Below are 26529 nucleotides of genomic sequence, written 5' to 3'. Positions count from 1 at the left end.
AGAGGGAAAGAAAACACTTGCTTACGGAAATGGAAGAAGTGAAGCTGCTAGGAACATGTCCCAGTCCTTTTCGTTACAAGAATCATAGGGCTCTAAAACAATGTGTTAGGTACTGAATATGTGGAAGAGAACCTTGTTAAGAAGATTAGTCTTGTTTTGAAGTATAACCTGGTTAATAAGATCCGGTGCTCGTTCAAGGAGCATTCTCACTAAATAGAGATCTTTAGAAATGATCATATCTTCTAGTATGCTCCACCAAATGTAACAGCAATCCGAGTCTTCAAACCACATAAATTTAAGCTACTATCTTTGTTCAAAAACCAGTTCTATATACAGAACCGAACCAATTGAAAGCGGTTACTCGAAATAAGCTTTGGAAACTCAAGGCAAGGAGAAGTTTTAAATAGATAAACATGGGAACGTTACATGGCATGGTGTATATAGTTGTATACAGAGTTAAAGTTACAAAGGCTCAGATTATACCTTCAGACATAGACTAGGATGATATATAACGTACATGAGAAAAGAGGAGGGAAGATTGTACAGGAATTCTTTGCATCAGATAGAAAGCCTCTGCACATAAATATGCATAAAGCAATGAACTGTTGGCAAAAACTTATTGAATTTGAATCTTAAAACATCAAACAATGATAAAGAAAGGACTGGCCAAAGAAAGAAGAGAATGTGGATCATGAAACAAAAGATATTAAGAAGTCACTAGTCCCCGAACAAGAGGAACAGAGATTCCTGTGAATACATTGAGGAGGTGTGCCACAGAATCCCTTGGTTTTGGGATGACCCTTACGAAGGCAAGGTAAATTTTGATCATATATTCAACCAAATCTCAATGAGAATTGTTATATATGATGCAGACTTCTTTTAAGAGCAGAGCTTGATAATTGATCAGATGATCAATCGATGAAACATAACTTTAGCTCAGTTAAGAAGTTGCAAACTGAACGGAACCCCAATTTCCCTAGACCAGACCGCATTGCACTACGTGAGTACGTAAAGTGAATGTGATCAGAATTAGATGGTTAAATTATGTCGTGTTGTAAATTCTATAATTGGTCTTATTCTGTGTTTAAAGACAAGGTAGAAACACATTGGAGGTTGTACAGGTACAGTGTTCTTGCATTACATATTGTTGTCTTCATAGCTCTGGTTTTTTACCAAAATATTCTTCTTAATTAAAATGGAGTGGAGGCTTAGATTCAACTCCATGTAAAAAGTTACATGAGCCAGTGGACAAGCAAAACACACATGCATTAGAAAGAACTTCTCTTATTCAGTCACTAACAGTACTTGATGTGATTGAAACTATTCACTGGTATTATTCCTTGTTTATTGTTTATGTCACAACTCACAACCATTATTCTTACCCGCTACATGTGCTGTTGTTTGAAATTAAGAGTAGGATATCAAGTCGTCGCTGGCTTGGTAAACATCTCCCTTAGCCGTTTGAAATAGGCTACCAGCCGAGTGTGGTCAGGATGATTTTCTTTAATCACAGGAACCTGCTTGAAATTTCTAATCCATGCGTGCAAGCGAGGGAAGCTATTGGCTTCGAGAACTTGTACACCAGATGCTTCTTCCATGGCCTCAAGCCAGAATGCTAGCCATCCCATGGATAAGTCTGTCATTCCAATGTTGTCACCATCAAAGAACTTCTTCTCCTCAGGGCCATGGTCTTCTAAGATCTTCAGATACTCCTGGGCTTCTTTTACTGCTTTTATTTGCTCTTCTCCAGCTCTTTTGAAGAAGAATCCTTGAAAGTTCCGCATCTAAATTGCACAAAATAGCCAGTCAGTTAAGGCAACATTTTATTTTCATTAGGAGAAACTCTCTATGAAGAAAGGCAGGGTATGTATGATTACCTTGTCACCAACAAACTTTATCCAAAATCGAGCCATGGCCCTCGCATGAGGGTCTGTTGGAACTAGAGGGTTCTGCGGCCAGGTCTCGTCAATGTACTCCAGAATAATACCCGACTCTACAATCGTCTTTCCACCATGAACAAACACTGGAACCTTCTTGTGCACTGGGTTGTACTGAAGAAGCAAATCACTCTTGTTCCATATGTCCTCTTCTTGATATTCATATTCGACTCCCTTGAGTTTCAGAGCCCATGTAACCCTGTAAACATATGGACTTGTCCAGAATCCTATTACCTTCACTTCCTCCATACTCCTTTCTTTTCTGCTCATCTTCTTAGTTCTTACTCTACTGGGTATATATATATATATATATATAGCTGAAGATTCTGATCTGCCATAAGTTACTGTTCGGCCTTTAAAATAGGTCAACATTGTACTGCGTTCTGCCATAAGATTCTGTCATTGTTTACTATTGTTGACTTTTCATACGTAGCTGGTAAATTTCGCTATATTTGAATATCATGTTTCTTAAACAAAAAGATACTAGTCGAGAAAGTCGATCATACTAGACGATTAATCTTCCTAAAGTTAACCAGAACATTTGACTACAGATTTATAAAGCACACCGAAGCCAATCCTTATGTTGAGGACAGGTGTTTAAGAGGGAAATAGAACACTTGTTTACAGAAATGGAACAAGTGAAGCTGCTAGGAACATGGCCTAGTCCCCTTCGTTAGTCTCTAAATATGAATATGTGGAAGAGAACCTTATTAAAAAAGATTAGTCTTCTTTAGAAGTATAACCCGGTTTATAATAAGATTACGATCATCAAACAAAAGACACTGAAACAAGAAAAGCCAAAGAAAGAAGTCACTAGTCCTTGAACAAGAGGAACAGAGGTTCTGGTGAATACATTGAGGAGGTGTGGCCACAGAATCCCTTGCTTTTGGGATGACCCATATGAAGGAAAGGTAAATTTTGTGCATATATTTATCCAAATCTCAATGAGAATTGTTCTACACTAGAAATTGTACCTGCGCTTTGCTGCGGGATTTGTAGTATATAAGAATTTATAATAATGATAGATATGAATGAACAATATTGGAGTTTGTCCAAAAGAGTGATTAGTCTAGTTGTAGCTGTACAAAGTAGTCCAGTCAATTGGGTGAGTGCAGTTGTAGAAAAGGTGTGGCTGTTGTAGTTGCAGATGCAGCTGCATGAAATAGGTTAGTGTAGCAAAAGTTACACCTGTACAGAGTGGTCATCCATGTTCAGTCACTTCTTTGTTTGCACGATTGTTTTTTGGTTGCTGATGATGATGTTGTTGTTGTTCCATGTTTGGTTTCCCTATCACTTTAAACCACACAGAACAGAGTTAAAAGTATGTACTACAACAAAAGTATTGTTAACATTTAGAAATGAAGTAAATCAAGTTGAAATAGGATGCAAATGTAAACTGAGCTATGCAAACGTAAACATTTAGAGTTGTTTCAATGAAATGCCTAAATTGTGCCAGAATTAAATAGTAGAGAAATTGGAATTCAGGCTTTCAGTGAAAGCGTATTGTTTTTCATGTTCATCGAAATGCCTATGTTTTTTCTCCTCTGTAATCAATGATTTCCTGTCTCTAACTAATTGAAACGCTCAAATAATCCATAAAATGGATTTCATAATGACTCAACCGATATAAAATTGAAATCAGGATTGTCACTTTAGAATCAAGCATTATCACAGTATAATGATTTCAAACTTAAAGTGATTGCATGTCTCAAATCTGTATAACATAGAAACGAATGAACTTTCAAATTTCATAGCCAAGTTAACCATGAAACGGCAGCGACAGATAGAAAAAAGGAATGTATCTAAAAGAACAAAGGAATAAACTTTTAAGTTAAAACAAATCATAAACTTTTACAAAATAAATAGACACAACAAACGAATATATCTAAAAGATGTAGATACAGATCTCAAAATGCAGAAACTTGAGATTTATCAGTTAAATTTTTTTTTTTTTTTTTTTTTTTTTTTTTTTTTTTTTTTTTGTGCTTGCTATTTGTTTTAAGTTGAAATATCTTGAACCACTCCACTATGAGTAATACATTGCAGAAATACCAAGTTCCAAAATCAATGAAGAGCCTCCAAATCGTTTTTGAGGATTAAAATAGAATTGTACATGAATACCAATTTCGGAACTGGAGAAGACAACACCATATTAAATGAATATCTAACAGCGTCACAAAAGAGTTATACCTGCAACCAATTTTTATAAAATCCTTCAATGTAGATCCTCTTTGAGTCTCTTTAGCTGGAGACCCAAATGCAACACACACAGTGCGGTCAGTATTGCACTTTCACCACCTATACAAAACAGACCCAATAACCTATGTCAGGTAAGCTTCAAGAAACAAAACCAAATGAGCCCAGTTTGACAAAAAAACGAAATGAATAAGTGCACAAAGCAGCAACGTAAACTAAAGAACAGAAAATATCAGAAGAATATTTACAAATGAGTTGTAGACGAATTCTGATAGTACCATAAGCCAAAATGAAGAAAAAGTTAAAATAATTTTCGAACCAAGACCTATTCTGAGTCAATTACTGTTAAGTAAGCGTGAGCTAGAGAAAGCAAGGAGCTATACACAATCAAATGAAGACAGGTTTTAGTAAAAATAAGAGGACGGGGAAAAACTAAAACAAATCAAAATTTTAGAAATTCGTCTGGAACGGATTCAAAATCCTCCTATCTTTTGTGTACACATCCATCTTCTGTCATGGCTTTTAGACTGTGTCAAGCCCTAAATTTTTTCTGGCAGATCATTCCAAACATTTACTAGCAATATGACCAAGCAAGAAGGTTGACTCCAAAATGCTGTAACAATTTATACACCAGAAAGAGCTAGATGATGCACACACTCTAGCAGTGTTGAAGGCAAAACACAAAACAAAAGGAAAAGATAGAAGTGCTTACCCAACAGAACACTAACTTGTGCTTAGATCACCCATTAGATAATCAACCACTTGTTCCACAATTTTCCTTCAAAGAGTTATTAGGTATTACCGTCAACAATTATTGTTAATCCAATTGACACAATCCAGATATAATTATAATAAAGTTTAGACTTTCTACCTGAATCAAAACAGCAGATCGAGATAGCACTAAATAGCAGACAAAGCAACACTGGCACGAAAATCACGATAAGACCTTTTTTCATAGAATCTGCAAAGAGAAACAAACTAATAATGAAAAAAAAAATCTTGAAAATTAGATCAAAGAACACACAATTTTGTCAATATGTTTTTCTCTCAAATATCAGCTCATATTACGTGCATTCTAATGCACACTTCCCTACTCAATGATCAAATCATGAAAAAACAAACATAACAAAAATCAATCACTATATATCACTATAAACACAATTTTCCAATTACAAAAACACCTCCAATTTCTGAACTAAATGACCACTAATAAATTTCCAAAAACACCTCCAATTTCTGAACCAAACACCTGATTTACAAAACAAATTACTAATTACAGAGTCCTCCAATTTAGTGTAAAGCTTGTAGTCTAATTCTAATCTAACAAAAACCACGAAAACCAACCATAAACTCAGAAAACACTTGATCACCACTCCAAACCATTTGACCACAAAGCTGAAAATGCACAACAAAAGAAACAAAACTGCAAGATCTACTCAGAAATCAAACTGATCCATAAACAAATTCAAATGCTAAACAAATCCAAATTTAAACCCAAATGCTTAACAAATCCTAATTTGATTCAGTCCCCAAATCCATATACATTTCTTTCCTGCCTTTTCAAAGCATAAGCAACATCCATGGAAGTAATAAATAAAAAAAATAGGAAAACCCAAACTGATTTAAGCTGAACAGATTAACAATTTATTCTGATCAAGTGTAATCTCATAAACCCAACATCCGTAACCGATACAATATACAAAACAACGACAAAGATGAATAAAGCTAACAACCAAACCTCTTTTCTTTGCTTCCACTTCAAACCTCTCTCCCTTCAATATGCACAACCTGCAAATTAAAAACAGACAACAAAAGTAAAAAACCAGATTCAACTTATAAACAACTCAATTAAAAATTTCGATTAAATTCACAACAATCAATTAGATTGCAGTCCATGAATATACCCAAATTTGTCTTCTTCTCCAGCAGAACAAAACTGACGAATCTAGCTCCCTCTGCAAATCAAATCGATTGAAAACTACAAACCAAAATTCCTCCACAGATGATCAGAAACTGACAACTGCTCTCACCCTTTTTCAAACTATAACCCAGCCAATCCAAAAGATGTAACAAAAACTGCATTAGAAGCCAAAAAAATGAACAAAATCTAAATCAGAGAAGATGGTAAGCACAAAAGAATAAACCAAATCCAAGTTTACAAATATCAAACACAGGAAAACAAAAAAACTCACTCTCTCAATCTTCCTTATAGAAGAAGCAATCCACTGATTATAGAAATCCATATGGACGGCTGTAGAAGAGAGAATAAGATGACTAGATGAGGTCGATCGATACACAACAGAAGTACAGAACAAAAAAATCTCAAAGGACGGCAGAACGGTCTCTTCAGACGACAATGGCAGAGCCGTAAAAAAAAGGTAAAGTGAGGACGTAGCCGTCCTTTCTGTCCCTTAGGAACAGTCAGGAACAGTGCACTGAGATTTAGTATATAGTAAATATACTAGAAAATTCTCCCGCGCGATGCTGCGGGTATAATTTTTTTTTTTTTTTCCTCAAATCTTGATCTACATAATTTAATACAATTATAATTTTACATATTACAAAAATTGGTATTTCAATCGTAAAGAGAAAGATTCAGCTAACACCTGGTATTTTAAGCAAGCTGGTATCAAGTTTCTACAATGGGGTTTAGCACTGATCTAATTCATTGGCAGACTCAAATGCATCTTCAACTGAAGTGGACTCATCTGCAGATCTATGGACTGTACACACAAAAAACCATTCACAGTTACCACTTAAATTTGTCCCTTTCCTTCTTGCCAAAAAAAAAAAAACTGACCAAATGTCAACAATATTTATCATCGAAACTTTGTTATCCAAAGTGTCACCAAGCATATCTGAAGTTAGCCTAATTTAAATACTATGAAACTTTGTGATTCATAGAATTGGCTCTGATACACTCTTTGTTGCAGTTGTGTATTCTAACAGCTCAACTCCAATTCCATTGTAGATGTTTTGAAATAAGTTATGGGAGAAAAAAAAGAAAAACAAAAACAAAAAACAAAAAAACAAAAAACAAAACAAAACAAAGGAAAAACAGTACTGCAAAACCGTTTAACATGGTGATAAAAAAGTTTATATACCCGATAACATGTGAAACAGTTTGAAACAAACTAATCTAATTGTCTAAAAATTTAATAGTAATAAAAAAAATTCGATAGCAGAGAACATCACAACCACAATGACTTTCACTGTTTGAATCTTCCAATCCAAGAATTTTATCTTTGTAAATCCTTAATGTGCATATAATCTTCAAATAAATGTTACTTGAGATCAGTAAACACTAACAGTCACCAATAAACAATAATGGATCCAAATTCCGAAACCTTGAAATAAAATGAATCAGAAAGCAATCCCAAATTTGGATAGATGTAGAGAAAAACAATCGAAAAACTTTTATTTTATATTTATCATCAGAGCCGTGCTCGAAAGCAACAACATCTATAAAAAAAATAAGCAAATTATGAAAACATTACAGCTATGATCAATGTTGGAGATGCACTTATTCAGGCTACTCATATTTATAATCAAACGAACCAAAACAACAGCCTTAAAGAAGTTGATGAAAATCAGAAGATTAATATCAATTAGAAGCAAGAAAACAGAATCAAATGCTCAATCAATTTTCTATCAACTGATCGCTAAGTACTTTTTCCTATAGACCAATCCTTATTTCCAAGTACAGACCATAAAAACATGTAAAATGAATAAAAACTTCAAACTGCAGAAAAAGCCATAACATTTTCGGAGACTGAAACCTTTATACACCGTACAGATTTTGAATATATGTCAGAGAACCAACAATAATAGACACATAAGACTATCTCCATCAAGAAAGAAGAGGTGCAGGACTTGAAAACCTAAGCGATTAGGTTTTGTTCCCAAATCCTAGCGGAGCTAGGTTCTCAGAGGTTGGCATACGTGGAGTAAATTTAGTTTTCCTTTGCAAAAATCATGAAATACACTTATTTTAGACACTCTCAAAGTAAATATAAATGGTTAGACACTCACTACAATTAGGTTAATGTCCACAGTTCAAGAGCCTTGAGTTGAAAAGCGTACCCCAAAATAAACTGTGACCAAACAAAATGTCGACCTGTTGAGCGCAAAAGACAAATAAGACTACAATCAGCATATAAAGATTTATAAAAACACAATTAATGCAATGAGCTTCATATATCTGATAATCCACCCAACAAAGACGTTTTCATGTTCAACAGCCTAAGCTATTGTTGTTTAACATCCAAGAAAAGAAATAACTCACACCTGGAACACAAATCTTCTGACAGATAAATCACTTGAAATAGGAACAGTAGTAGGAAGCAAAACCTGCAAGCAAAATCAATCACAACCCAATATGAAAAACAGCATAATCAATTTTATATCTGCTATTACTCAAAATCTCACTCTCTATGATCAAGTATTAAATTTTGAAGCATGCAATCCTTGAGTTATCAAATACAGGACCCAGAAACAATTTCAATCAGAAAATTTGAGATTAAAAAACAAAAAACGAAGACGAAAAAATAACAAAGCAGAAGCAGAAATTCCAGAAGTTTGCAAGGAAGTTCAAGCAAAGTTCGAAAAGTACAGAAAATCCATTGTTCTGATACTAAATAAAAGCTGCGTATTCAAAAAGAATTTTGCTGTAATTCCTTTATTCAAGTCTATTGTACAACAGTCTGTATGCTATTGTTCTGAGAGAGGGAGATAAGAGACTAAATCGTAATGGAGAAAAGCCAGGACAAATTTGTCATAAATGCAGTTTCCTGTCTTAAGTGATTGCAGCTAAGGTCAGACTTAGCAAGTTCAACCTTTTTAAGGAACCTATAGCAGAACCTATGTTCCTTCAAATCTACTACGGGAATTAAAATGAATGAGAAAGCAATCCATAAAGGTACAGGAAAACCATTGAACAACTTTTATTTTATATTTATCATCAAAGCCATGCTCCAAAGGAACAACATCTGTAAAGAAGTTGATGAAAATCAGAAGGAATATTTTCAAAGGTCAATTATGAAAACAGAAGATCAACACCAATTAGAAGCAAAAAAACAGGATGAAATGCTCAATCAATTTTCTATCAACCGATCACTATGTATCTTGATTTGGACAGACCAATCCTTAACCCTCCCAATCTAAACGTTGTGATATGCAAAACCCACAACACAACCCATGCTTATTAAATCACCCACAAAATTTAGATTAAAAAACTTACCTCTTATCAACTGAACTCTCACTCTGTTTTCTCTCCTCTCACTATCAGATAGCGGCGATTTAACCAAAAATACCAACAGTCCCTCACACTTTGTCATCAAAAACAGAAGACGATGGCAAACTGTAATTGACCAGCGTAGCAAGAACAGAAACGCCAATTCAACACATCCCAGGGCTGAAGAACAATTAAGGGCAAAACCATCATTTTACTGTTAAATCAATTAACAGTATGAACAGTCACGGGCTTTAGCTGTATGTATAATAATATGCTAGCACAAGAAAATCAGACTTCTTTTAAAGATCAGCTTGATAATTGAACAGATGATCAATCGATGATATATAACTTTAACTCAGTTAAGAAGTGATCTGCAAACTCAACAAAACCCCTATCACACTAGACCAGACCGCATTGCACCATGTGAGTAGAGTGAATGTGATCAGAATTAGATGGTTAGGCGATTATGGTTGGCTTGATCTTTTACATGTAAGAATGATGTTCACAAGAATGCAAGGTTTGTAGGTTAACGAGTTGAAACTTATCTTCCATTTTGTACGAGCATCAAGGTAAAAGATAGTCCAAGGAAAGTAACAACAATTCAATGCAATAAGGGGTTGAATTAGGCATATCTCGAGGAGCTTTCTCACACCATCCAGAGGCTTGGAAATGATCGCATAATTCTACTAGAATGGCTCAGCCCTGAAGGCTGCAACTGCAATCTGAGTCTTTAAAGTACATAAAACTCAAGCTACTATCTTTATTCCAAGCCCAGTTTTAAATCCACCCTAGCACTTGTATTTGGAGTTAAGATGCAAAAACAAACATAGCATTATGATTTAAGTAACATGCTCTATATATATACCTAGATGGAAGACAGACAGACAAACATATCATTAAGATTAAGTGATATAGTCTATCAGGATATTGGCTTAGTTGAGCCTATTTAATACCACCCAACAAGAAAAAAAGCTTCCTCACATTACTAAGCATTTTTAAAACAACCAACTTATAGCCTTGAGAACTCCTACAAAAAAAAGTATCAATATGGGAAGCAAGCTTTGATATTTCTCCATCACCCTCTTCAAAACCTTCACAGTTTTGGGCATCAAAAAGCACAAGCTGTTTGCAGCCCCGCAGTAGCGTAACAACACCATCCCTTTCAATGCGAAAATTTCTCGCAAAAAAATTCTGAAGGTTTGGCAGCGAGTTCACAATTGTGGACGCCTCAACTTCACCAACAGTGGCGTGAAAAATGTTTAAATCTGTAAAATACTTGCAGTGAGTGCCAATCTGCGCAAGGATTCTATCCAAAACATTGTAGCAGAGGAGACTTTCCGATGCCAACAATACCTTAAAATGTTTACTCAAACCTTGAGGGCAGCTTCTCCTTTCAAACTGTTTCATAATTCTAACCATGCCTCCCCCAAAAAAACACGGACTCCAAAAATTTCCACTTTGCAATTACCTCTGAGAACTTATCAATTCCACATCATCATCAACTAAATAATCTATAAACTTATCATAAAAGGGACCAAGACTCCGAGGCCCAACATCATCATCATCAACATTACGAATGAACATATCATCATCCACATTACCGATGAACAAATGACAAGGTACATGGTCTAGGAATCTGAGACTATGCCAGCATAAAGGATTGAGGATAGTTTTGTACCATGATTTGCAGACAAAAGGGACGGCCAGAAGCAGAGATGCCATCCCAACTCTGGAGAGTATATTGGTCAAGCAGTCTGACTGTAACTCCTCCCATCTTCTTCGCTCAGTCCGGCCTTCTTCTTCTTCTTCTTCTTCGCTGTCCATGAATCGGGCCTTCTTGCCGGTATTTTGAACGACGTCGTCCCCCATCGGTGTGGATATTTGCTGAGACCAAACCCTAAACCACCCAAATGCTCGCGCCAAATAGTTATGATGAAGTGGGAAATGGAATTGGGGCAGATTTACCAAAGCCTTGAATGGTTAATTTATATTTTCTAATGGTTTCAAGGTTATCAATTACAACAGACTCGATAATCATGATAAAATTGAGAGAGTGAAACATGTTTAAGTGAATTAATTCATTTTATAATGTCATCATACAACCGAGCTTTTATTTGCTGGAGTTAAGAAAATTACAGAAACAACCTTACATCAGCTAATAGCTTCATTGTTTGAGAAGTAGAAGCAGGTTCTAGCTAGCTAGTGTTTAAGATTTTGCTAAAGCAAGAAATCTTGCTCTTCGATCTTTGCAATGGGTCAACATTGCACTGCGATCAGGAAGGGTCTCTTTGATTGTGGGAATCTCCTTGAACCTTTGAATCCATGCATGTAAGCGAGGGAAGCTTTCGACTTCAATCGCTTTAACCCCAGCTACTTCACTCAAGACTTCCAGCCACCAAGCTAGCCATCCAAATTCTAAATCAGCCATTCCAATCTCGTCTCCACCGAAAAACTTCTTGTCACCGAGGCCCTGCTCTTCCAAGATTCTCAGCTGCTCCTGCCGTTCTTCTGTTGCTTTCACTTGTTGTTCTCCCTCAGTTGAGAAAAATCCAAACAGGGCTGGCCTCTATGTCACACAAACATCTACATTAGTTCGAGTTGGATAAAATTCGATTTTTTGTTAGTTGTTAGACAGTCAAGTGTCAACTAGTTACATAAACAAACATGCGACAAATGACTCATTTGACAATATCTAAAAATAGTTGAGTGATCATTGCTTACCTTGTCCTCTCCGAACTTTGTCCAGAATCGAGCCACAGCTCGTCCATGAGGGTCTTTAGGAAGCAAGGGGTTCTGTGGCCACGTCTCTTCGATGTACTCAAGAATGACAGCGGACTCTGCGATTGGTTTTTCGGCATGAACAAGAACCGGAACCTTCTTATAGACTGGGTTGTACTTTAGAAGACGGTCACTCTTGTTGTATAAGACATCCTCCTCTACATACTCATAGTCTACACCTTTGAGTTTAAGTGCCCAGATAACCCTGTAAACAAATGGACTAGGCCAAGCTCCTAACAATGTAACTATTGCCATTTTGCTGGGTTCTGCATGTTTTGCTCCTGGACTGGTTTCTACATGTATATATATGCCTCACATTCAATGTACAAGGTAAGGAAGGATAGAGGCCAATTTGTCCTTTGTTGGCTATTGTTGACTTTACTATTCATATGTAGTTGGTATACATCTTAGAGATAAGATATTGTTTTGCACCCCAAATTCTGAAGATCATGTTTTTTCCAACAAAAACAATTAAAATGCTTGTCGAGCAAGTTGTACTAGTTGATTAATTATTATTCTTAAAGTTGACCAGAACTTTTGACTACAAAATTTAAAAAGCAGAACGAAGCCAATCCATATGTTGAAGACAAGTGTTGAAGAGGGAAAGAAAACACTTGCTTTCAGAAATGGAAGAAGTGAAGCTGCTAGGAACATGTCCCAGTCCCTTTCGTTACAAGAATCATATGGGCTCTAAAAGTAGGTGTTAAGTACTGAATGTGTGGAAGAGAACATTGTTAACAAGATTAGTCTTGTTTTGAAGTATAACCTGGTTAATAAGAAGATTCTGGTGCTCGTTCAAGGAGCATTCTCACGAAATACAGAGCTTCACAAATGATCATATAATTCTTCTAGTATGCTCCACCAAATGTAACAGCAAGTCCCTTTCATTTTTGTTTATTACACTTGCAAGTTGCAACTGATAAAGACTTGCAAACATGTCCCAGTCCCTTTCATTTTTGTTTATTACACTTGCAAGTTGCAACTGATAAAGACTAATGCAACTTGACTAAATGGTCATGAAATTTAACTTTTTTTTTTTTTTTTTTTTTTTTTGAAAGAATGGCTGGTGCGGCTGCCCTCAAGCCTTGATTAATGAAACTGCTGAATACAAGGGGGGGGACATAAAACGTAAACCCCTGATTACAATAAGTATCTAGAGAACATCCCGAAATAATATCAGAAGCCTCTGCAAAATACATGTATTCAAACAAGCACCAATTAGCAAAGAGTGCACTACTGGCTACTCTATTTGCTTTGATAGAGCGGTGACGTACCGGAAAGATAACTCGATTACAACGAAGCATAATTATCCAAATCACTGCTTTCCCACTATGTTGCCGCCGGAAAATAAATCTGACGACACTCAGTCTCTTCTTTTTTCTTTTTTCTAACTTTAGTGTCGCCACAATGTGTTAATTCTTTCCTTTATATTTTCTAATGGTTTGATGAAATGACTTGGACTAGGTAGTGGTATGATTATGTCACAAGGTTATCAATTACAACAGACTCGATAATACAACCGAAAATCTTCATAAAATTGAGAGAGTGAAACATGTTCAAGATTTTTTTTTTTTTTTTTCAGGAAGCGGTGTAAGAGCTAACTCAGCGCTCTTACCCGAATTTATTAAAAATTAAGTAAAAAAAGAAAATAGCAAGGGGGGCTAGACCAAACCTTGCCGAGAGAGAATACAAAATTGCAAAGTACAAAAGATACAAAAAAAACCATTGAGAAGCGGGGGGACTAGGCCAAGACCACTTCCAAAACAAACATAATACTAAAAGATAAAAGAAAGAGACACTGCTTATCTTTTCTGTTTTTTCCATCCATAAAACGATAATTTGGAAAACCCAAATAATCAGCTTGTAGAAGCCTGTGGAGCTCACTAGGAGGATTATCATACCAAGTAAACGTTGCATTTGAGATTCCCAAATTTGTCATCTTGTCAGCTACAACAGTACCTTCTCTAAAAATATGACTACATTGAAAATTCATCTGGTGTACTTTAGAGAGACAATTGCCCCAACGAACTCTTAAATTCCATAGAGGAGAAAAGGACCTAGAAGAGAAGCAAGCTACCACACTAATAGAATCACTTTCCAACCATAAATGGAACCACCCTCTAGCAAAGGCAATTTCGATAGCCAAGATAACAGCGTAAAGTTCAGAATAGAAGGAAGAATTCCAGCCAAGGGACTGACAAAAACTCCCTAAAAAACCACCTGAGGCATCTCGAAACACACCCCCACAAGCTGACGGGCTTGGATTGAGTTTCGCCAAGCCATCAGTGTTTACTTTGACCCAAGTGATGCGGCTTAAATAGCCTCACAATTTAACCCTGCAAAATGTAGTTGTCAGTATAGGATAAGCAGGGATCGTTCAGTCCGGGGATTGTAGGGTACACCTACACAAAAAGGTCAATTAGCAAATAAAAGAATAAAATGGGGGTTTTGAAATTTGGTTCCTAATCTACTTAAAATAAAAACAAAACAAATAAAACTATATACAATGATCGACTTCCCTAACCTAGACCAATACCACTCAAAAATTCATTTCAACATGCTACAAAACTGTGCCCATCTTAAATGCCTAGATAAGAGCCCAAATGAAAAGCCTCAGCGGATCAATCCATTTATCTAATTCGTTCTAATGTAGGCTTGGATAGGAAAAGTCCTTACCAAGCCTAATACTACTAATTTTCGAAAACACTCAGCGTAATTCTCTTAACTAGTAGTATTATCTAACCCTCGAATCAACTCACACGTGCAAATTAACCATTACACATAGAAATCATTAAAGCATGATTTTTACCACTTTTTAGAACCAATTGCTACTTGTTTAACTCAGCGCCTTAACAAATAACAATTACCCTTGGCAAATTAAGCAAACACACAAGAATACTCAGCGTGATTCTAGCATGCAAACTTATTAACCTAACTCTGAAAATTACCTAAACACGTAAAAGGGCACAAGATTGTCATGCATCATAAAAGAATTCTCGAAATTAACTCAATAATAAACTGAAAATCTCAAAAATATTAATAAAAATATTCTGAAAATTTCATGTCTCCAATTACACAACTCACAAATCCAAACACACAAAACCGAAACAAAAATTGTAAGTAGAGTCATAGTTACACTTTGAAGCTTTCCTCAGCGGCTTAGCAACAAGGTGATGAACTCGTCTCTGCTATGGTGGTGGAGCGTCCTTGACTCAGCGCCTAAGAACTTCGTAGATTGATGGATGGATGGTGGTCACGGTCTTGTAGGTGTTGGAGGTTTAAGGAGTGAATTGGGCAGAGTCTCGGAAAAGTTTTTGGCCAGGAAGTGATGGGCCGGGAAGTGATAGGCCGGGAAGTGATACCAATTCTATTCTGGACGTTGCCTATTTATAGGGGAGCATTGGTTGGCTTTTGTCGATCATACCCTTCATCATTGGACGGATGGGATTGCATCATAATTCCTTTAATTTCCCAACTGAAACGTCTCCTTTATGGCCTTAATTCCTCTCATAATGGGGTCTTTTAACAAGCTGAAACGTCTTTCTCTTATTTATTTTCCAGTTGAAACATCTTTTTTTCTTTATTCCCCAACTGAAAAACGTCTTTCTCCTTTATTTCCCTTCTTCATTGCTTGGTCAAATGTCTTAAATGCTTTATTTTATGACTCCATCGTTGTTGTTTCCAAGAGTTCTACCAGCCAAGGTTTCCTACAACAAGCAGGAGAATATCAAAATTTTCTAGAGAAAATAAAGGGAATTAAAATGTAAAGACCGCAAAAACAGTCGACAGTGAGGAATCCTGATCCAGCTAGGATTTTTCATGAATTTATCTTTTTCCGCTTATTTCACGCCAAACACTCTACAATACTCTTAAAATGACTCGATGACTCAAAACACGAAACTTAAGGGAGAAACAAGGCTAAAATGGGGCATATACTCAATAATATCGTCGCACTTTATGCTCCTATCACTAAGGAAAAATTGGCCATTTCCAAAAAACATGGTGAACTTTGGGAGCCTTACCGCGTTTAGGAGCAACTCCAAGAGAAGACAATAATTGGGCATCCAGAACACCCTTATTGTGACCAGGAGCAAACAAACTAATTTGACGAATCCATGCCATAATAGAACAACACATATTAGAAAAGATAGGGGGACGATTATCAAACCTTAGCCTATTCCGAGCCTTCCATATTGCCATAAAAGTAAACATGCCAACCGCTAGCCACAAATTAAAGAGCTGGGAGGAGAAAGGCTTTCGACAATAGCTCACCCAAAAGTCCAACAGAGAGTCATTAGAAGAAAAAGAAGTACCAAATTGAGCAGCCAACCATCTCCAAACCCGTTGGGCAAAAGGGCAGTGTAAAAATAAATGTAATGATGATTCCGCAGAACTATAGCATAACTGACAAATAGACACGACCGGAATCCCACCTATTTTCACTCGATCATCAGTAGGTAGCCGATCAAATAAGATTCTCCAAACCAAGAAAGAATAACGAGGGGGGATGAAAGGCCGCCATAAATTAGAAGCCCAATCCTTTACATTAAGATGATGGCTCAAAAATTCATAGCCGGCAGAGAAGGATAGCTCACCAGAGGAAGAAGGCTCCCAAATAAGCATATCTGACTTCTCAGTAAGAGGGAGAGCAATATCTGAAATCTGTCTAGCCAAAACCGGAAAAGTGTGACAAAAAAAAGGAGGAAGTTGCCATGAATGATGTGAAATAAAATCTGCCACCTGAAGATTGCTGAATGGGACCAATTTGAGATACCCAAAGTTTCCAAAATAGGAGCTTGAAGCCATTTATCCTTCCAAAATGACACAGATTTACCATCCCCAATCAACCATCGACAATTCTGAACAAAATGAGAAGCAATTGACCAGAAGCCTGGCCAAATTGAGGACTTACAATAACCCAATTTGCGATTATTCAAAATTGGATACCTAGACCGCACATATTTTCCCCATTGAGAAGAAGAGGTATAAGAGTCCCAAGCAAACTTCAAAATAGCAGCTGAATTAAGAGATGATAAAGTGCGAATACCAAGCCCTCCTTCCTGCTTTGAGACACAGACTTAAGCTCAAGGAATAGTTACTATCTTTCGAGTCCCAATATTACCGGACCAAATAAAGTTACGTGCCCATGACGTTAATTTCTTGACAAGATACACTGGCCACTGATACACAGAGAAACTATGAAGCAACATGCTCTGAAAAACTGATTGCACAAGTTGAGTACGGCCAGCCATAGAAAGAAGCCGCCCTTGCCAACCCATGAGTCTTGCCTTTGTTTTATCCGTAATAACTTGAAGATGACACCTCCGAGGTTTACCACAAAAAATTGGAACACCGAAATAAATAAAAGGCAACCTACCTGCACGGCTGCACGAAAGCCCAATATTCGCTGAATTGATGCCTGCCTATGATGATACTTGGCTCCAAGATAAAAGGTACTTTTCTGTGCATTAATATACTGACTAAAAGCTTCACTATAACGATCAAAGAACTTTCGCAAGTGGCTGAGAGAAGATTTGTCCCCACGACAAAAAACAACAAGATCATCTGCATATAACACATGAGAAGGGGAGATGCAGTTCCTTGGAAAAGATATAGCTAGGCTTCAACCGACTAGTGCGAAGTAACATGGATAAGCCACGGCTGAGAGCTTCTTCGGCAAGACAAAATAGAAGTGGAGAAAGAGGGTCCCCTTGTCTAACCCCGCGAGAACAAGAGAAAAAGCCCTGAGGAGAGCCATTAATTAAAACTGATAACCTTGCCGATTGAAGAATAGTGATAATCCAGTTGATGAAAGTAGTAGAGAACCCAAAATTATATAAAACTCGGAGCAAAAAATCCCAATTCAGCGTGTCAAAAGCTTTAGCTATGTCCACTTTGATCCCCACATTACACCGTAGGCCTTACGATCAAGAAAATTAAAACATTCAGACACTGTACCAATACAATTCAAAATTTGCCTACCAGGAAGAAAAGCATATTGTTCTGGTGATATTATACGAGCAGCAATTAATCCCAAGCGAGAAGCCAAAATCTTTGGAATTATCTTGAAAAGAAAATTGGCCAAAGCAATAGGCCGAAATTGAGCAATTTCATGGGCATCTTGAACTTTTGGAATGAGAACCAAGAAATTACAATTCATGTTAGGAAACAACAAATTTTGCATGAAAAACTGTCTCACGCATGCAACCACATCGCAACTAACAATATCCCAACAAGCTTGATAAAAAGAACCTGGAAACCCATCGGGGCCTGGTGCACTAGAAGCATCCATAGCAAAGATGACATTTTTAATTTCTTCTGCAGTAGGGATTGCTATAAGCAAATCATTCTCAGCATTTGTGACCAATGAAGGAATAACAGAGCATACTTCATCTATATTTGTTGTAGGAGTTGAAGAAGAATAAAGATTGTGATAGAACCCTACTACATGAGCTGCAATTTCTGAAGGATCAAAGAGAATCCTATCCCCATCATGAATAGAAGACATTCGAGCACTAGCAGAACGAACCTTGGCATAGGCATGAAAAAAAGAAGTGCTGTGATCCCCATCAGTGAGCCATTTAACCCGAGCTCTTTCTTTCCAAAAACTTTCTTGCAACGTGACCGCATTCAAAAAGACTTTGCCTCAACCTCTTGTTCAAATTTTTGAACGTTCAAACCATTAATAGCAATGTCTTGTTGAATTCTAGATAAATCTTCACGAGCCCTATTAACATTCTGATGGACATCACCAAAAACCTCTTTATTCCAATTCAGCAAACATGATTTCAAAGCCTTCAATTTATGCAAAGTGACATACATCGGGCAGCCCCAAAATCGGCTAGAACGCCAACAAGTAGCTACTGTTTCCTGAAAATTATGATGATTCAACCACATAGACTGAAACCTGAAAGGCTTAGGGCCACTTGGAGAGAGCTTTGAAGCAGAGAAAATTAAAGGGGTGTGGTCAGAGACTACACGAGGCAGAGCAATGCAGCTAGAGAATCGAAAGGCCAAGCTTCAAACCAACTAGTGTTGCAAAGAGATCTGTCTAACCGAAGCTCAACATGTACCCTAGATCCCCAACCATTCGTCCAAGTAAAAGAGGCCCCAGATGGGTCCAAATGAATAAAATCACAAGTATCTGACATATATATTCTGGAACTCTAAACAAGAGATACAGGATGGAGGAGGACCCCCTGATTTTTCATGAGCTCCCAACACAGAATTAAAGTCACCAATAGACATCTAAGGGAGAGTTGTTTGAGCACTAATAATTGATAACTCATGCCATAAATCCCTGCGTTTGATGTAAGAAGTAGAAGTATAAATAAAAGAGAATTGGCTAAGTTCATTCTCAAGAGATACCTGAATAGTGACTTGCTACTCCGTATTAGAGATAATCACTGGACTAGGAACATGAAGACCCTTTAACAACCAAAGAGTTGGAAGCCTAGCTCCACGGTCATTAGCCACGACAAAGTCCAAATTCAAAGAAGACCAAAAAGTTGGAGAAATTGAGTTAAAACTCACCATCGGCTCAGCAATGCAAATAAAATCTGGTTTATGAATACGATAAATATTTGAGAGTTCAGATTGGGAGTCAATGTTTCCAGCTTCTCTGATGTTCCAATAAAGAACCTTCATTATAGATACTTTTGATTTTTTTCCTGTCCCATTTTGAATAAGGACCTTCACTGACAATGGCCTGTTTGACTTGTTGTTTCTGTTTTTTCTTTTGGGATTTAGAAAGAGCCATAACAAAATCATCCTCCACTATAGCTTCTTTCTCAGCATGGCTAGTAATTAAAGAAACATCCCTAGCTAAAGCACCCACATGCTCGAACCCAGGAGGGGCTCCACCTAGGCCTCATCATTTAGCCCTTCGGCCCTAAGCTCGCCCTAAACCCTCCCGGCCTGTAAGGCCGAAGCCCGACCCGGCCCTTGCATTAGGGCGGGCCGGCCCTACCCTTTCTCAAATAGGGTCTGGTAAGGGTCATGCAAATGAAACCCGGCCCTACCCTACGGCCCGGCCCTAAAAGCCCTACCCAGCCCAACCCTAAAATTTATATTTTATTTTTTGTGGATGCCTCAACTTCACCAACAGTGGTGTGAAAAATGTTTAAATCTGTAAAATACTTGCAGTGAGTGCCAATCTGCACAAGGATTCTATCCAAAACATTGTAGCAGAGGAGACTTTCCGATACCAACAATACCTTAAAATGTTTACTCAAATCTTGAGGGCAACTCCTCCTTTCAAACTGTTTCAGAATTCTAACCATGCCTTCCCCAAAAAACACTGACTCCAAAAATTTCCACTTTGCAATTACCTCTGGAATAATCTGAGAACTCTTGAACACAACTAAATCATCCTTGAACCAGATAACCTTAAGGAGGGGGCACTCATGTGAAACATATCTCACCGCTTCTTCGGTACAGAATTCAGGTAATTCGAGTAAAGTAACCTTTCCACGGCTACGGTTTACAACACACTTTACAAAAGCGGTGATAGAGAAACGACTCTTATCAATTCCACATTGATCTATAAACTTATCATAAAAGGGACCAAAACTCTGAGGCCCAACATCATCATCAACATTACCAATGAACATATCATCATCCACATTACCAATGAACAAAGGACAAGGTACATGGTCCAGGAATCTGAGACTATGCCAGCATAAAGGATTGAGAGTAGTTTTGTACCATGATTTGCAGACAAAAGGGACGGCCAGAAGCAGAGATTCCATCCCAACTCTGGATAGTATATTGGTCAAGCAGTCTGACTGTAACTCCTCCCATCTTCTTCGCTCAGTCCGGCCTTCTTCTTCTTCTTCTTCTTCTTCGTTGTCCATGAATCGGGCCTTCTTGCCGGTATTTTGAATGACGTCGTCCCCCATCGGTGTGGATATTTGCTGAGACCAAACCCTAAACCACCAAAATGCTCGCGCCAAATAGTTATGAACTTATGATGAAGTGGGAAATGGAATTAGGGCAGATTTGCCGTATTTACCAAATATTACCAAAGCCTTGAATGGTTAATTTATTTTCTAATGGTTTGATGAAATGACTTGGACTAGGTAGTGATCATACCTGTCACAAGGTTATCAATTACAACAGACTCGTTAATACAACCGAAAATCTTCATAAAATTGAGAGAGTGAAACATGTTTAAGATATTTAAGTGAATTAATTCATTTTATACTGTCATTATAATTGATTTCAAATTTGGGTTTGTTTCTGATGATTATAAAATAAGCTGAATTTAATTTGTCTGTTGTGACATGTTTAATATGGTTGACATAATACAAACTAAGACACAAAATATTGATAGCCCTAATCACTACAGTTATTCGTATTTGAACATTCATTTTGGATGAATAAGCAGGGTTAGCACTATGATACCTACTTATAGGCTTATAGCAGCAAGAATGTGACACCATAATGATAATTGATTGTTGCAAAACCTAGATTTGGTGTGACTAGTCCAAATATGGATGTGATATTTTATGTAATAGGGAAAGTACATTAAATCATAGATTTCATATCTCTTTTCAGAATAGAATTTCTTGTAATCTTTGTACTATTGACCCTTTATATAAAGGGGCAGTGACCACTTACCCAATTTTAGTCTAAAAATTGCCCACTTGCTCCACTAAGAGTTTTTTAACCTCATTTACCTGATCTAACATATATTGACAGTATTGCCCTCATACTCTCTCTTTCTATCTCTCTCGACTCCCCTAAGCACTCTCACCATGAATCCAATCCTTCTCCTTCTCCTCTTCTCCCTTCAAGCCACCATCTCCCATGCCACCACAGCCTACCCTTCCATTCCGGGCACCACCCCCATTCTGGACTCCAGTCCCCTTACACAATCTCCTCAACCACTCCTGCACCGGCCTCACACTCCAGAGGGTGCCCAAAGCAATTTCTGGGTGCCCATAGCTTCTTTTTTTTTTTTTTTTGGGTTCCAAATATAGGGAAGGAAAAAAAAAAGAAAAAAAAAAAGTGAACTTATACAATTGAACATATAAATTGATTTTGGTTTTGGGAGTTTATGCATTTCACTTAAGGGCAATAATAAGATTATTGGGAGGCAATAATAATATTACTGGGGGCAGTAAAATGTTTATTAGGGCAATAATAAGATTATTTATTCAAAATTAAAAACATATTCATTTTTCACTAATTATTGCCCCAATGAACTTGTTACTGGGGGGCAATAATATGATTATTGAGGGGTAATAAAATCATACGCCGGAATCTAGTCACCAGTCCGGCAGTCGGATTCGGGATTCCGGTGACTGGTTGTCGGATTCCGGTCACTGGACGCCGGACTCCAGTCACCGGTCGCCGGAGACCGCGGCCGGCCACTGGTCACAGGAGCACAGCAAGGTGGAGGATGACTTCTCTCTCTAAGTGAGAAAGAAGGAGAGGGCAAAAAAGTCTCAAAAATAAATAAAAAGAATAAAAAAAGAATTAATTGGGTATTAGGGAAATAATCTCTTAGAGTGTGTTTGGATGAGGGAAAAAACTGGGGAATTTAAAGAAAAGTCGGTATTTCACGATTCCACGACCCAAAGTCCTCTGTTTGGATAGACACTCCACGAAATTTGCAATTGCTGCACGAGAAAAATCGATGGAATTGGAGATGGAGATTCCCGGCTTCAATTCCTTCAAAAATAGACGTTATTCTTCAATTCCATCCAAGAGGGGAGATTTGCTTTTCCATCGCGCCAAAGCCTTCGTGTCTGGCGGTAAAGTTTCATCTGATATGAGTTTATATAAAGCTATAATTATATCAAAGTCTTCCAACTCAGAACCGTAAGATAGGAGCTTTGATAAGTACCAGAGGAAGAAGAATTGATTGGATAATAGAGGAAGACGAAGACGAAGTGGAGGGTTGCTGTTGGATATAGTCGTGGCCTCCTTATTGGAAAATTGGCTGCACATACAACTTCATCGTCTATCTTCTGAAAATTCACTCTTCTTCTAAAAATTAGATATATCTCCTTCTATATATATTAAAAGTTGAATAGATGATTTTTGTGATTGATTAAGAATGATTTTTGTGGCTGTGATGCTGGATCTATATTTGATGCTTCAGAATCAAATTCTGTTGGAACATGGATTTCTGTTTCATATCTATTTGGTGGTTTTTCTGTAAGTTGCTCTTCCTCTCATTGTTTCTTCTTATTTGCATTTGGTTGTGGTTTGGCACTTTTTATGCATGATGTAGCTCTTGATCTTTGAATACAGACAACAATGGTTCTGTTTTGGAGTATGTGTAATATATGCAATGGATTGTTCCATAAAATATGTATGATATATCTTACTAGAAAATGTGGTTTTGTTGTAGGAAATGGAAGAATAGTAGGGTGTAGAAGAAGAGCTGATCTATCTGTCTCCTCATTTCCTCAATCAGCCATTAATCGCATCAATTGAATAAAATTTCTTGATAATCTGTCATCTCTCTTCATTTCGGAGTAGTTTACTTCTAGAGAAATAAATTCAGATGTATATTCTACATAATCATATATTAACCTTCATTGAGTAAGAATAGATGGAAGGGAAGACACTACTCTTTCTTCAAACCTAATGTGTTCATCTTCTTTCTCCAGCCTTTGTGTTTGACAACTCTAGCTGAATCTTATCATCAAACATCCTGAGGTTGAAATTCGTTGTTATTGAACATAACATGAGGCTTGCCCATGCTGAAGTTAAGGACTCTTACATCCATGTTGTACTTGATTTCTCCATCAGAGAAGATTCCTTATGTAGTGCTCTATGTCTGAACCAATCAAACACAGACTGTATTATTTTCTGTCAAATCTGCACCCTGATTTTCACACCAAATATAGATGTCTCAGTAAGGACTAAGGAACAAAACCTCAACTACAAAAACTTGGACAGAAATATATATTTAGTGTACGTTATAGATCAAAGGCAAGGCCAAGAGGGATAGAATTATGGTTGGATCTTTGTTTAGAATCTGATCCTAACTTTTATTTGATTATTCCAATAATTTGTTTGAATTTGATTTGAATTCCATTAACAAAAATGAGTCCAAACACTAGAATTCGTAATTCTTGTCATTTTAAAAATTCAACATTATGAAATCCAAACAATAGAATTCTCAATTAATGGAATTTAAAATCATGATATCGTAATTCCCATGATTTGAGAGTGTTTTGGGTAAATGGGGTTAAAAAACTGTTAGTGGAGCAAGTGGGCAATTTTTAAGCTAAAATTGGGTAAATGATCATTTCCCCTTATATAAAGGGCCCTATTATCAATAAAGAAGCACACAATTCTCTCTCAAATTCTCTTATTCTACAACACTGAAATTTTTTTGAAGAAGTAAAGCTGCGAGCTTTTATTTGCTGGAGTTAATTTTTTGATATGCCAATGTTCTTGAAAATTTGATGAAATTTATGGACTCTGTTTCATATAGATACATATATATATGCCATAAGTCCATGGAAATATATGTTTATTCAAGCTGCGAGCTTTTATTTGCTGGAGTTAATGTGGTTAAGAAAATTACAGAAACAACCTTACATCAGCTAATAGTTATAGCTATATCATTGTTTGAGAAGTAGAAGCTCAGCAGAAGCAGGTTCTAGCTAGCTAGTGTTTAAGATTTTAGCAAGAATTGTTGCTCTTCGATCTTTGAAATAGGTCAACATTGCACTGCGATCAGGAAGGGTCTCTTTGATTGTGGGAATCTCCTTGAACCTTTGAATCCATGCATGTAAGCGAGGGAATCTTTCGACTTCCATCACTTTAACCCCAGCTGCTTCACTCAAGACTTCCAGCCACCAAGCTAGCCATCCAAATTCTAAATCAGCCATTCCAATCTCGTCTCCACCGAAAAACTTCTTGTCACCGAGGCCCTGCTCTTCCAAGATTCTCAGCTGCTCCTGCCGTTCTTCTGTTGCTTTCACTTGTTGTTCTCCCTCAGTAAAGAAAAATCCAAACAGGGCTGAGCTCTATGTCACACAAACATCTACATTAGTTCGAGTTTGATAAAATTCGAGTTTTAGTTGTTAGACAGTCAAGTGTCAACTAGTTACATAAACAAACATGCGACAAATGACTCATTTGACAGTATCTATAACGTAGTAAAAATAGTTGAGTGATCATTACTTACCTTGTCCTCTCCGAACTTTGTCCAGAATCGAGCCAGAGCTCGTCCATGAGGGTCTTTAGGAAGCAAGGGGTTCTGTGGCCACGTCTCTTCGATGTACTCAAGAATGACAGCGGACTCTGCGATTGGTTTTCCGGCATGAATAAGAACCGGAACCTTCTTATGGACCGGGTTGTACTTTAGAAGACGGTCACTCTTGTTGTATAAGACATCCTCCTCTACATACTCATAGTGTACACCTTTGAGTTTAAGTGCCCAGATAACCCTGTAAACAAATGAACTAGGCCAAGCTCCTAACAATGTAACTTGTGCCATTTTTCTGGGTTCTGTTTTGCTCCTGGACTGGTTTCTACATGTATATATATGCCTCACATTCAATGTACAAGGTAAGGAAGGATAGAGGCCAATTTGTCCTTTGTTGGCTATTGTTGACTTTATATTCATATGTAGTTGGTATACATCTTAGAGATAAGATATTGTTTTGCACCCCAAATTCTGAAGATCATGTTTTTTCCAACAAAAACAATTAAAATGCTTGTCGAGCAAGTTGTACTAGTTGATTAATTATTATTCTTAAAGTTGACCAGAACTTTTGACTACAAAATTTAAAAAGCAGAACGAAGCCAATCCATATGTTGAAGACAAGTGTTGAAGAGGGAAAGAAAACACTTGCTTTCAGAAATGGAAGAAGTGAAGCTGCTAGGAACATGTCCCAGTCCCTTTCGTTACAAGAATCATATGGGCTCTAAAAGTAGGTGTTAAGTACTGAATGTGTGGAAGAGAACATTGTTAACAAGATTAGTCTTGTTTTGAAGTATAACCTGGTTAATAAGAAGATTCTGGTGCTCGTTCAAGGAGCATTTTCACGAAATACAGAGCTTCACAAATGATCATATAATTCTTCTAGTATGCTCCACCAAATGTAACAGCAAGTTGGTAATATTTGTTTATTACACTTGCAAGTTGCGACTGATAAAGACTAATGCAACTTGACTAAATGGTCATGAAATATAACTTCTTTTTTTTTTTTTTTTTTTCTAACTTTAGTGTCGCCACAATGTGTTAATTTATATTTTCTAATGGTTTGATGAAATGACTTGGACTAGGTAGTGGTATGATCATGTCACAAGGTTATCAATTACAACTGACTCAATAATACAACCGAAAATCTTCATAAAATTAAGAGAGTGAAACATGTTTAAGATATTTAAGTGAATTAATTCATTTTATAC

At 37.0% G+C, this 26529-nt stretch overlaps 3 protein-coding genes across 3 annotated transcripts; all 3 read right to left on the bottom strand.

Moving 5' to 3' along the window:
* Positions 1-1266: 1266 nt before the first annotated feature.
* On the bottom strand, positions 1267-2227 carry LOC133735785 (probable glutathione S-transferase). The gene is made up of 2 exons (XM_062163220.1): positions 1878-2227; positions 1267-1784 (listed from the first exon to the last, which is right to left on the bottom strand). Exons 1-2 carry the CDS (start codon positions 2205-2207, stop codon positions 1422-1424), a joined length of 693 nt encoding a protein of 230 aa, XP_062019204.1. The 5' UTR covers positions 2208-2227; the 3' UTR covers positions 1267-1421.
* Positions 2228-11427: 9200 nt separating this feature from the next.
* LOC133735790 (glutathione transferase GST 23-like) lies at positions 11428-12436 on the bottom strand. Its single transcript, XM_062163224.1, has 2 exons — positions 12088-12436; positions 11428-11932 (listed from the first exon to the last, which is right to left on the bottom strand). The coding sequence occupies exons 1-2, from the start codon at positions 12397-12399 to the stop codon at positions 11573-11575; spliced, it is 672 nt and encodes a 223-aa protein (XP_062019208.1). The 5' UTR covers positions 12400-12436; the 3' UTR covers positions 11428-11572.
* Positions 12437-24623: 12187 nt separating this feature from the next.
* Positions 24624-25652, bottom strand: LOC133736065 (probable glutathione S-transferase). Its single transcript, XM_062163504.1, has 2 exons — positions 25301-25652; positions 24624-25139 (listed from the first exon to the last, which is right to left on the bottom strand). The coding sequence occupies exons 1-2, from the start codon at positions 25610-25612 to the stop codon at positions 24774-24776; spliced, it is 678 nt and encodes a 225-aa protein (XP_062019488.1). The 5' UTR covers positions 25613-25652; the 3' UTR covers positions 24624-24773.
* Positions 25653-26529: the final 877 nt, after the last annotated feature.

Source organism: Rosa rugosa, chromosome 3 (assembly GCF_958449725.1).
Source record: "Rosa rugosa chromosome 3, drRosRugo1.1, whole genome shotgun sequence".
NCBI lineage: Eukaryota > Viridiplantae > Streptophyta > Magnoliopsida > Rosales > Rosaceae > Rosa > Rosa rugosa.
Note: the sequence above shows the minus strand (reverse complement) of the source record. Positions and strands in the feature narration are given on the sequence as shown.